Genomic DNA, 13,002 nt, shown 5'->3' on the forward strand with positions numbered 1-13,002 from the left:
CATCCAGCTGTGAGAGGAGCCGTATACCAGTCCCTTTCTCCCGCCTAGGTTAATTTGAGGTGTGAAATAATGACAAAAAATAGCAAAGTTTAAAGCCAAATTACAGCTGCCATAAAACCAGTGACAACTTCTGGGATTGATACGGCTTCAAAGATGACTTTAAACCTTGCGCAGTGGAATATACTCCAGGCAGTGGTTGTGACCCACTTAAAACACGGCATCATTCTGGAGTCGGATGGGGCAGAGCAGCGTAGTCACGGGCAATGCCCTTACCTGCCTCGGGGCTGCACACGTGTCATCGGGGTTTCACTCACTGGGTGGTTTTGTATGGACAGGATCAAAGCTGTGCTGGTTTGCACTGGATTTGGCATTCCTTAGTGACTGAACCGTCTCTGTGAATGGGTAGAGATGGCTCTCTGCCCTATACTGTGGCAGCAGGTGTCCATGTGTCTATTTAATGGGCCCAGTACTAGCTTTTAATGTCCCGTCTCGTGAAGCTGTAAAGCTTTCTGAAGCGTACAGCCCAATTTCGCGCTCTTCTTTCCTCTTTGCTGTGGTTGCCATGTCTTTGATGCCAAACTTCTTTCTGAAGCTGGCAAAACTGGGGTGTTAGCCATGGACCTCCCTTTCTCCGAAGTCCTTCATGACATAGAAAATTTTTTTGGGGGGTGGGTGGGGGTGGGACAGCATGTGTGTAAAAACAATTGCAATTTGTCCTAATCCTGCAGCCTGCCATCAGCAAAATTTCCTGGGCATTGGGCTGGAAATCAGGGTCCGTAGGTCAGGCAGTTGCATACCACAGCCTTGGAAAAAGATTATTTCTGTGGATATTGAGTGACAGAGACTGCGTCTGACAGAGACTGAGCGACAGACTGCTGTCATCGGTCACCCTGGGGTGTTTCTGTGTTTGCTAAACGTTTTGCTAAGATACAAAGTCATCAGTGGGAAAAAGAGCAATAGGATGAGAAACTGTAAGTGAAAGGGGTAGTTTCAGAATGATAGGGGGAGTCGAGAAGGTACGCTGAAACCCAAAGGCCAAAAGAGCATTAGAGTTAAACTTGGCCCTCCTGGAATCAGTGGGAGACTTTGCTAACATTGCTATTGGAGGGCAAAACTTCATCCGTAATGTTTTGTGCAGAAAATACATGCAGGCTGCTGGCTTTGTATTGCTGCTGTAATTGGATTGAATTGTTGGTTCCGTATTAGCGTGCTGCCTTTGTTTAAACTCTTACTGCCTTTTCCAGCCTGCTCCCTCATACACTTTATGAGATGTTGTATTTAAATAGTGCTAAATCAAAAAGGAAAAAGGGATTAAAAGGTTTAGCTTTTTTCATTGCATGTAGTTGAGCGATTCTAAGGCAAGTCTCACATCAGTTGTGCCACTGACTCATGTTTGTTTTACTTTTAAAGAAACCTATCAGAAGAAATTCTCTGATAACAAAGCTACAGCATGCCTGTTGAAGAACCAATTTTGTCTATAAACAAATTCAGTTTAGAATATAAATAATGGATAATAATATTTTGAAAAAATATTTTGACAGCACCCTTTTAAACACTCTAGGAGTACTTAAATGCTGTAATAGGCAGCTGTCAGGTACATTTACAGTGCTTCTGCCACAAAAGAGCCACAGTTACTAATCTTTCTTCAGTCTTTCTTTATGATGCTTTGAATGAAGCACACAAGCATGGTGAAAATGAAGAGTTCTTCAGCTCTGCTTGCGGCTGATTTACAAGCTTTACTCAGAGCCATTATGAAGGAAGAAAGTGCAGCGAGAAAGCACCAATTAAAGTTTAATTGGCATCTCAGATTGTACAAGCAAGATATAAGATGGCAGGAGTTAAAAATTTCAAAGACCTGATAGGTACTATGACCCAACATCTCCCAAATTTGTTCGCTTTCCCTTCTGAGGACTCAGGCAGCAGGTTTTCAGCTGCTTTTCAGAGTGGTGATGCTGCTGTTACAATAAACCTCTGTATTAGCAGTCTCCAGTTAGAGCTGGTAATGGAACAGCCGATGCAAACTTGGAAACTTCCTCACAGAAGCTGTGTCAAAGGAAAGCAAAACCTCAGATTTCTCACTCAGTTCAGGCCTGGTAATTCTACTGTTTTTTTCTGGTTGAGCCTGAGGATGGAAAACCATGGATATCCTTTTGGAAATTAATTTTGGAAATTAAGCCAACAAACAGATTAGCAAATAATTCTCAAAAAAAAAAAAAAAAAAAGAAAGAAAAAGAAAAAAGATCAATTTCCTGCTTAAGTGCTTGGCAGGGTCCTGAGTTCCTTCAGGAACCACAGTTTAGATTGTGAGTCTCTGGGGGCTGTGTTTGCTCAGGTGGTTTGCACATTTTAACCCTGACCTGATGGTGAGCTTTAAATGCTACTATAATCCAATGTCTAAAGAAAATAAAAATGCAGCGCTGTTATGCCTCACCTCCTCTCACAGTTGTAGCCCTTTCCAGAGTGATTTGGTGTGTTCTGCTCGTGGGGCTTTAACTGCTGATCTTCTCACCCAGAGAAAGCGACTTGCTGAACTGTTCCTGGGGTTGCCCCCAGAACTGAGTCATGTTTACAGAGATCTCTCACTGCTGCATAACCGCTGGTAATCACCGTCACAAAACAGGCAATTCTTTCAACAATAGATACCGGGGGAAATGAAGTGACATGTAAACTAAATACACACAGTAAGGAACCCAGGGACTTTGTTTGCTCTTCACAATTCGCTGCTCAGAGGCAATAGGTGAAGTTGCCACGTTCCAGTGATCCAGAGAACAAACCACAAAATGTTACCCTGCAAGAAGCTCCTGGAATGAGTACAGCACGTTAAAATGTAACAGGAGGTTCACTTGCATAGGAAAGGCTTATTCTACCTGCTATTTTTATTTTACCATTCTATTTATTATTATTTTTCACCAGTTTTCCTCATGCGAAGTCATTGGTGGTGTATCAGGAGCCTGTTCTTGAGCCCCCCACATTGCTCTTGGCTCCCCTCTCTGAAGTTAGTCAGTGATGTGTGCAGTATCCCAGGGTGAAGATTTTTGGGCAAGAATAGGCTGAGGAATGGAAAGTTTCTCCTGACTGGAAAGCTTTCCTGTCTTGGATGATGTGCCACAACAGTCCAGCTCACCACTGGAAAGTAGTTAAATGCAGAAGATTTTTATGTGTAAGTTAGTAAAAGTTTAAAGATATTAAACCCATTTTCCTCAAGTGGTTGTGTGCCAATGGGAAAAAATTTTAATGAATATTCTAACCTGAAATTTATAACTTTGATGATTCAGGCTGCAAAGATGGTTTTTTTTTCCAAGGGATGTCCTAAAGTAGCAGAAGTATCTATTGAACTCTGGTCTCTGGGCAGCCCCAAGAGCAGTTTTTTTCCAGTTTTATACCAGTAATTGAAGACAGTGGAGCTAAATTGGAGCAAAATGAGTAAAGTAGAAATGAATCATGGTCCTTGTCTCTATGGGAGAAGAGGGAGAGGAGACTGTTAGAAACGGAAGGCGTAAGCAACCGTGGAGAGGAACATTTTGCAGTGCTGCCGTTTTTCTACCCTTTCCACCAGTAGGTGTGGTGTTCGGGGGGATGTTAGGTGAGATACATTAAAGGATTTCCACACAAGAAACCCGTGCTCCTTAGAGACTGGCTGCTCTTTAGAAGTTAAAAAGGACCCAAGTCCCTTTTCAGCATCAATTTGGAATTTTTCATAAAAGCTAAGAAGACTGCTTTGTTCGTTGTCATCAAGTGTATCTGTAGATTTGTGACAGAAACTCAGTGTTTCTATTAGAGCACCTCTGTGATAAGCAGCATTTTGTATGTTTAAGACACTGAAACAAGTGCTAAAATAGCATCTAACCAGTAAATGAAAGTATGTCAGTGGGAGGTAAATAGTAATTTGAACACCTGTGTTAGGTTATCTTAGGTCTGTATATAAACACGCATTAATAAAAAAGAAGGAGTTGAGGGCAGAATCCAGTGGTATTTGGCCTTGTGTTAGGTTTTGCACACTAGATGCTTTTGTGAATATACAATTTATTACAACATTGTTTCACCATAGTTTGGATAACATCATGGGCCAAATGCTTTTGGAATCTTCCTTTTTTCCTTTGTCTCTTCATTCCTGAAAATTAAATCTGGAAAGAATACTTAGTATTTAGAATTGAAAGATCAGGCACTTGAAAGTTGCATTATTCCAGCTGCTGGGGATATTTATGTGGTATTGTGTTTATTGTATGTACTCTGTGTTTTCCACTACTCTTTTCTTGTAAAATTACAAATGTCACCTTGTTACTCTTTGTTTGCAGTGGAAACAAAAGCGATTCATTTGCCATGTCGCGTATAGAAACTAAAAGATCGCTGAGCTGCAGTTACTGGAGTAGGCTCCACTTCTGATACTTCTCTTCCAGAACATCATCTCCTTTCACCTTGTATGAATGCTGTTAAAACATGCAGGGTGAAATTTCTTTCTTCCTACACACAGGCAGAGTTGTCATGTGTGCTTTGGTAGAACTGCTCAGATATTTGAAAACCCAGCCCAAATCAATCAGAGGGCTGCATGAAGGCGTACGGATTGGAGTAGTACTTGCAACCTGTGCGGATTTTAGGGCTTTGGATTGAATACGGAGACGCTTTTCCTCTGATCTGTGTTAATTTCTCATCAGCCACATTCCTCATCAGGTGGGAAGTAAAGGCGGTGGCTGAGACTGCATGGAGGACCATGGGCGAGGACTAGGTGCCAGAATGATGTCACCCTTCAATATATGTAACGACCAGTGTAATTCATTAGTCATTTTAAGTCAGCCAGCGAAGTCATTCCTCTTGCCAAGAATTCGCAAGCTTTACAGCATTAAATTTTATAATGAGTAGAAAACATAAGGCCAGGCTTTTTTTTTTTTTCCCCTCATCATTTTATTCACTTATCAATATGAGCAAATGTGGTAAATGTGCCAGCTATGTGGGTAGAACAGTTTATAAATACAGCAGTAATAATTGCCGGCTAATTGGATCATTCCTTCATTGTTGCCCATTTTATAAATATCCTAGACTTGGAAGGGCTAGATTTTAATTGGCAAATGTTGGGGGAACTCATCCTCCTTTTTTTAAAAAAAAAAAAGTTCCTTAATTAATGTATCAGGGGAAATGGAGAAACTTATTTTTGTTCTGCTAGACAACTGGTATGCTTTGACTTGTAATTTGGTCTGGCAGTGGGAGTGAGGTGTGGAGTCCTGCTTTGGAAGGGTTCTGAAGCCCCTGTTAATAACCTCACTAAATTGGGAACGGTCAATTTCCACACCAAACCAGGTATATTTTTTGAAAAATACTAACAATCAGAAATGGTACCTGTCAGTATCATCCATTGGTACACCCCTCCTTCCCACCTTTCTCCTCTTTGCTGTGCCATGGCAAAGCAGCTCCTGCCAGCCACGAGGCGCTGCTGGGTGGTGGGTCAGCAGGTGGGACCTGAGACAGGTCACCTCTTCCCAGGCAGGTAGAGCCAAGGATGTGCTACTGAAACATCAGGGCTGGAGCAGTGGGGAGAAGGCACGGATAACTGCTTGTGCACTAAAGTTTGCCCCTTTTTGTCAAATTGCGGGGGGCAGTGTATCGTGCAGCTGCAGAGTCCCAGCTGAGTGGTCCGGCTGCTGCATCCAGGGCAGAGGAGCAAAGCTGTGGCCGTTCAGGAAGCACTTGGGTTTGGTTGTAAGCATCTTTTCTCCGTAGAAGGCTATCTGTGAGCTAAAAAATGTCACCTTCACCTTCACAGAAGAGGAAAGATGCATCTCCTACTGCAGTTTGAAAGCATTCCTGGTTTCCTACTCTGCCATAATCTTCATTTAGGTTAACTACTCCACAAATTGTCAATGGATGGTAAAGAAGAAGTTTAGTGAAAGATATTTTTTGTTTCATGTACCTTAACATTTTTTTAAAATCAGTTATTATAATTGTGGCTTTTATGATGCTTTTGTTCACCGTAACTTACAGGTTTGAATGGCATATGAAAGACTTTAATTTTAATGATATGCGTATCCCATTTTCTTTCAGCGAGCATTAAATAGAAAAAAATTGACTGCAACTGAATTCAGCAATAAGGAAAACTCTGAATCAAGCACTGAGCACGATAAAGAAAACTCCTTTATCAAAACTGAACCAAGAAGAGTTAAAATATTTGATGGAGGGCAAGTATTGTACTTTGTATACTAAATATCATTGGGAAGATATTTTTTCCTTGATTCTAGACTTCGAAGAGATGTTGCTTCCTATTTGATTTATTTGAAACAACAGTTCCCATATTGTGGTCTGTGGATGTTGGTTTATGTTTCCAAGAAAAATGGAAAGTCATCAGAAGCGTGGAGCCATGAGAGTTAAGAGGAGGGGTAATGAAATAAGGAGCAGTAAGCAGTGCAGTTCTTTTTTTTTCCTTTTTGCTTTTTTTCCCAAAGGGCAAACATTAATCAGCCGTAAAGGCAGCTAGATACAGCCAATGCAAATTCTTTTCCTATATTTTTCTTACGTGATAAATAATGCCTATTTTGCAGGAGGGTTGTGTAACTGTAGCCAGAGAGGATATAGCCTGGGGGCTGAGCGGCAGAGTGCGGTACAGTGTCTGACAGCGTGCGGTGGCATACACGGGCTGGAGAACTCCTGATTTGCAAAGTCCTATGGAAATACTGAGAGCCCTTGTCCGTGCGCTGTGATACTTCAGATGGGTTGCCTGATGTGAATAACAGTTGCTTTAGCCACAGTGTTGTGCTATTTACAGCATGTTATAAAAAGATTTCATAGCAGAAGAGTGCTGGTGACACTTCTAAAAATTTTGAGCAAAAATGGTGCATATTTTATTGTTCTCGTAATTGGTAGTGGGCTCTAGGGCTTTCCATTTATTGGTTCCCAGTTTGAATCCAGTCTAGGCTAGGAGTTAAGCCATTACCAGCTGCCCAGGTGAAACATTGGTACGTGTCTCTGCTCAGATCCAAACATTCCAGGGACGAGGTCATGAAAGCTAAACACAACCTTTGGTGTCCTTGAGTGGAGATATGAAGGGTGTAATCAAATCTGAATGACTTTTTCCACCTAGAGGCAGTCGCATTAGGCTGAGTCCAGAGCACATTGATGGGGAATTTTAAAGACTTTCCCATTGTCCTAACTAACGTTGTTCCTTTTCTGCATCCAACACAGAGCCTCAAAAATGCTCTTTTAAAGCTTCCTCATGGTGCCTAAACCTGCTTCCAAGAACTGACAGTTTAAAAAAGTGTGTTCCTGTGTTGCAAATTGAAATCTTTAAATGCATAGTATCAAATGGTACCTCTATTAAAAAAGATATGCTGTTATTCCTAAACAGGTCCGTGATTACCTAGTGAAAAATCTAGATACGAGTTTAATGAATAAATGCAGAGGTCGAGCAGGAAAAGAGCATGTTGGCTTTGTCAGTCAGTCATTGTCATCTATTATATTATTTTTAAAATTCTGGTAGAAGAGTTTCTAACTAGAATCATTTTCCCATAACAACTGATTGCCTTACTCTTACGGTACTGTTACTAGGTACAAGTCAAATGAAGACTATGTGTATGTGCGGGGAAGAGGGAGGGGGAAGTACATCTGTGAAGAATGTGGAATACGTTGCAAGAAACCCAGCATGCTGAAGAAGCATATTCGCACACATACAGATGTCCGTCCTTACCACTGCAATTACTGCAACTTTTCCTTTAAAACTAAAGGTAGGGGTACTTTTCCATGCATGTTTTCCCCCTTTTTTTTTCTTTCTGTTGTAAAGTATAATTCTTTTCTTCTTACATTTGGCAGTTCATAAGCTAAAGAAGTTGCCTCTCTGTGGAGCTTTGTTGTCTTAATGCTTCAAATATTTGTAGTTTCTGATTGCCTTCTTTTCTTTAGTCTATGTTTATTCAGATAATCACACCTTTATATGAATGAAGGGTATGAAATGCCACAGTGTGTGAGAAACTAGAGTGGGATGAGGGGAATCCTACAGCAATATAATGAAAGTTAGGTGAAGCTAAGTGAGCTGCTTAGCTGCTCATCCTAGTAGGGATGGGGACACGGAATGTTAAGTCCCTAGCAGTGACCTTTTGGAGGTATGACATTGACGTATATGTATTCCTGTTGGCACTCAACTGGGTGCTCAGGGAAGGAAATTGGCCTTTATTAAATCACTATATTAAAATGTTTTTTATGGCCTTGAAAGACAAGGTTCACTTTCCACTTGACCTTCAAAGACCCAAAGATAGACCTCAACTTTTTAAAGCCTGTTTACACCAGATACTTAAATGCATCCTTGTTTAAGCAAGCAGTATATTAAGCAGTGGTAGATCCAGGACGCAAAGTAAGTGAAACAGACAGGAGAAGTTCACAGCCAAAATACTTCCAGCAAAAATACTCTAAGCAGTAAATTTTTTCTTGGCTTTGAATGTCATTTAGCAATAATCCCCCCCAGCTGTAACCTCAGAAACATCTGTAATTTTAGTGGGTTCAAGAGTACCCAGCAGCTGGGTGGAAAACTTCCAAGAGATAAGCCAGTGCTGCAGAAAGTGGGATGGATAGTCTTTAGGTGTGTTAAAACCTGTGGCTGCATCCTGACAGGCTGGGTCATCATGTCACTTTCAAGATGAAATGCCGGAGTGTGAACCCAGTAAATTCTGATTATGGTTTCTGCAGAGTAGGTGTGCTGGCCGAATTCAAGAAATTAAGTTCGGCCCATTTGAAATTCTCCCTGTTTCAGCTGTAGCAGATACTTTTACTCGTTTCCTCTTCTGCAGTTGCTGTGCCTGGCGGGTGCCATTACTGCTGGCAGTCAGTCATGCAGTTGGCTGCTGGGTTTTGGGTAAACCAGCCTTCAGGACTTCATGCAGCCTGTAAAGCTGGGAAATTGGCCATTTGTGAGTCCATCTAGTCATACAGCTTCATAACAATTACTTCAAAATCTGGGGTGAATTACTACCTTCATTTCAAAGCAGGGATAAAGCATTCCGTAACCACAGAAGAGCCACGATTCTACCCACTGTAATTTCTCCCACTGAAATACCTCAAAGAAGCAGTGTTTTGAGATACAATAGGAAGTTTAAGTATCATACATTTTAGAGATATCATCATTTACAAATCTCTGATCTACTCTTAACCTTTTGTTGATGATATTTGCCATATTTTCTTTTCAAAGGAGAAGGGGAGAGCAGCCTGTGGGGCCTCTCAGCAGTTACGCATTCACTTCTGAAATTCAGACCAAATACGTTCCTACTCTGATTTTGAATAAAATTAATCCATTTGTTTAGGTCGGCAGTGAACATGATTACACTAAATATAGAATCCATCAAATACTGAAAGAACTGCAAGATATGAACTCTAGTTTCATGCAATGGTTCTCAGTCAACGTGACTTTGAAGGCTGAATCAGCCTTTTTTATACTTTGCCATATGTGAGGGGTCTTTTACACCAATGCAAAATACATCATCATCTAGGATTTCCACCCTATTCTATTTTATTTCAATAAAGGACTTCATGAAATGTAGCCAGAGAGCTAGTAGCATTCAGGGTGGTGAACCTGCCACAGCCCTTGACAGCTTGCATTGAGGGGCAAGGTTCTATGAAGTGTGAAATCAAATTATACAGGTGGTTATAAACATAGGTGAATAAGATATAGACATGTTAAGCATGTATTTGTATACATTTCTGTAGTCACAGAGCAGTTAATTTCTTTTGTGTTTTTTTCTTAAGGAAATTTAACAAAACATATGAAGTCAAAGGCACATAGCAAGAAATGCATGGATTTGGGAGTCTCAGTAGGTTTAATAGATGACCAGGATGGAGAAGAAGAATTTGGTAAGAAATAAAAATCTTTCTTTACTGCATTTTTTGTATTATTATCATCCTGCTTTCCTACCCTTTCTTTTCCAAAGCTTTTAAATCTTTGTACAGAGAAAAGTTATATAGAGAAAAATCTTAGAAGCTAGTCCAAGGGAGCAAAAAAACTGGAGAAACTTTCGCCAAAAGAAATGACAAGCATATGCTAAAGATAAATTGCTGCTGAATTTTTCACAAAATGTTATGCAGTTTAACTTTATCAGTTTCACAGATAAATATGACAAGACTGAAAATACCAGAAAAGCAGCTGTTTGCCTAGAAAAAAAGGTAGTCAAAGCTGAGTGCTTTGCAAGGAGGCTAATCATCTTCCAGTGTAGAGTTCTGTCCTCCTTCACAAATAATTGGCCATAGATCAGCAGACAGAGATCACTTAGAAATTACGAACATTATTCATCTTGACCTGTTCTACTTCTCCATTAGTGATGACAGTGTTATCAAAATGAATGTATTTGCTAATAAATGGAATTCTGCACTTCCCACATCCCAAGGCGGCTGTGCTGAAGAGGAGATGGGATTGAGGACAAAGAGGGCCAAAGCAGGCTCATGTGGGTTTTGCTCAGCGTGGTAAGAAAGATGTAGCTCCATCAGACACAGTGAGATGGAGAACAGGATTGTGCGTTAGGACTGTTCTGGATCTTGGCGTGTCTCAGTGCAGCGGGAGCATTTTCTCTGTCCTCCCGTTTCTCAGCAGGGAGATGAGTTGTGTTGCCTTGCCTCTTATTTTTCTTCTTTCAGTGGAATAGTTTATTAGATTGCGGATGAGGTTTTGAGAAAAGAAAGCAGTGGGGATCTTTATTTAAACAGTAAAGGGCAAGAAAGATGAATGCACTTGCTCCCCTATGACAACCGCTAGCAGAATAAGCGAATCAGATTGAATCTAATTCTAAATAATGCTGGGAATATGACTCAGCTGGTATGATTCAGTAGTGCACTAGGTACAAAGAAACCTGCATTTTCCCTTTTTTGGCATTCTTCGGTATATTCCTTTTTAGTAAGCTAAAAACATGTCCCTCTTTGCAATTTGATGTACCAAATAAATAACACAGAAGATAAGCAGCAGTACAAATTACTGTCCTTTTCTCACAGAGGGACAGTTTTCATTAACATTTTCAGCCTTCACATGACAGAAAAATTGTCACTTTTTAAAGTACTGTTCTGTAGCATTTGGCATTTTATTTAGTTTTATAAAGTACAACTGAACAGATATTTCCATTAACTAGGAACTGAAAACATTTTATTGATTGGTAAATCAGTATTCCCAATTGCATAAATTAAAAATTGCATTTGTGGTTATAATGTAATGGGAAATGTTTCAGTTGTTTCAGTTACACACAGTAGAAGTAAGGCATTTCAAACATTTGTTGAAAGATTGCTTTCCTTTGGCTCTATGACCATTCAGCTGAGAAGGATTCTCTTTCCATATCATGTACAGGTGTGTCCAGTATAAATATATTATATATTCCCTGAAATACATTCTTTGCTTCAGCACAGTAATTACTTAATAAATTAAATATTCTATTTTGGGGGGAAAAAAAAAAAAGACAAGACATTCAACAGAATTTGCTACATAATCCTTGAAATTCTTCCAGAAATTTAATTGTAACACCCTCTGTCGTCCCATGTCCGCCCACTCCAAAAAAAAAAAAAATAATAGAGCAGGTAACACATTTTTCTTCAAGAACCCCAAACCAAAAATCAACTTGGTGGTAAAATCCCTAGCTTCTCTAAATGATCTGGCTCAGGTACCCATAGCAAAACCAGCTGTGCAGCAGAAAGCTCAGCACAAAAGTCCTGTCCAAGAGGCAGGGAAATTAAACTGGTGATAAACACACGTTTACTGCAGCCAAACCAGTCCAGCCTCTCCAGTTGCTGTGTAACACGGGGCACTTACAATTACCCATGTAAATTCAGTGAGTAACTGTACACTTTAAAAATGTGATTTCATCTGTCAGCTCGCCTAGCCACACATGAAGGTATTTCTCATAATTCAGAAAATTGCTTGTTGGCCCAATTTTAGGGCAGAGTCAGGAGGGGAAAGGAGTGTGATATATTTGCATATGTGCTTTTTTAAACGTAGGTGGTTCTGTTGCCCTCTACGAAATCCTGTGCATGCTAATTTTTTTAATAGGTTTGAATATGATGGAATATATTTATTTTTTTGAGGTATCTAGTCAGTCTCAGTTAGCAAAGTAGCTTGGACCACCTCTGTGGCTGCCGTTTCTCCAGCGCAGGGCAGCAGAACTCACGCTGGAGCCAGCACCCCCCGTGCCAGGTCTGGGCCCTAGGGACAGCCCTGCCAGCAGTGTGTCACCCACAAAGGAGAACATGATGGGCCTTGGGTATTGAGCTGCACTGGTGGCGTTACACCTTTGGCCCTTGCACCCCTCCTCCTTCTGACGTGTGTTGCCGGCAGATCTCGTTGCATACCCTTTTGGTGCTTGAAAAAATGATGTCTTTAAGCATGTACATTTTGTAGTTGAGTAGTTCTGTGGTTGTTAAAAATGATCTCTCTCTTAAGGAGTGGTCTGCCCCGTCCCATTGCTTTCCTCGGTTGGAAGGCAATGTGAGATGCTGTAGAGGAAAGTGTGGAAAATCTGATAAGAAATAATTATGACCTCAGAAAAAAAAAATTCTTCTTCCTGTAGGCTGTATGAGATTGGCCTGTTTCCTGGCCCATAGAATATCTCTCTGTCTGTCTCTTAACTAATTGCTTATCCAAACATTTGGAATACTGATTATTCTTACAGCAGGGAAAACATCTGCATCTTTGCTTGAAATAACTAAGCTGTATGTCTTCCACCAGGCTTAGAATTAGAGAATTAGCCAGAAATTTAACAAAGCCACCAACCTTTTATTTACTAAGGAATTTCCGGGTTCTATTCTTATGTAGGTGTTTTTTTCAAAGCATAGGCCATCACAATTACTTGAATATGTAAGTTTTTAGATTCATAGAAGTCAGCTTTGAGCTGATAGCAGTACAGATTAATAGTGCATGAAGATTGAATAAAGAGTGCAAAATAGTGTACAATCCTGACTGCAGGCGCGCGCACACACACACACACACAGAGCGCCTGTTTTATCAGTAATCTGAGAAGCTGAAAATTTGTTGTGCTGTAATGTCTAGGGAAAAATAAAGATGCT

At 40.5% G+C, this 13,002-nt stretch overlaps 1 protein-coding gene across 7 annotated transcripts in view; it reads left to right on the forward strand.

Moving 5' to 3' along the window:
- HIVEP1 (HIVEP zinc finger 1) overlaps positions 1–13,002 on the forward strand; it is a 123,202-nt gene that overhangs the window by 98,727 nt on the left and 11,473 nt on the right. For all 7 annotated transcript variants that reach the window (XM_055703924.1, XM_055703927.1, XM_055703926.1 and 4 more), the window contains 3 exons: positions 6,034–6,167; positions 7,531–7,706; positions 9,715–9,819. In XM_055703924.1, coding sequence (XP_055559899.1) covers positions 6,034–6,167; positions 7,531–7,706; positions 9,715–9,819 — 415 coding nt within the window. The remainder of the gene's footprint in view (positions 1–6,033; positions 6,168–7,530; positions 7,707–9,714; positions 9,820–13,002) is intronic.

The sequence above is a fragment of the Falco cherrug genome, chromosome 3 (assembly GCF_023634085.1).
Source record: "Falco cherrug isolate bFalChe1 chromosome 3, bFalChe1.pri, whole genome shotgun sequence".
Lineage (NCBI taxonomy): Eukaryota > Metazoa > Chordata > Aves > Falconiformes > Falconidae > Falco > Falco cherrug.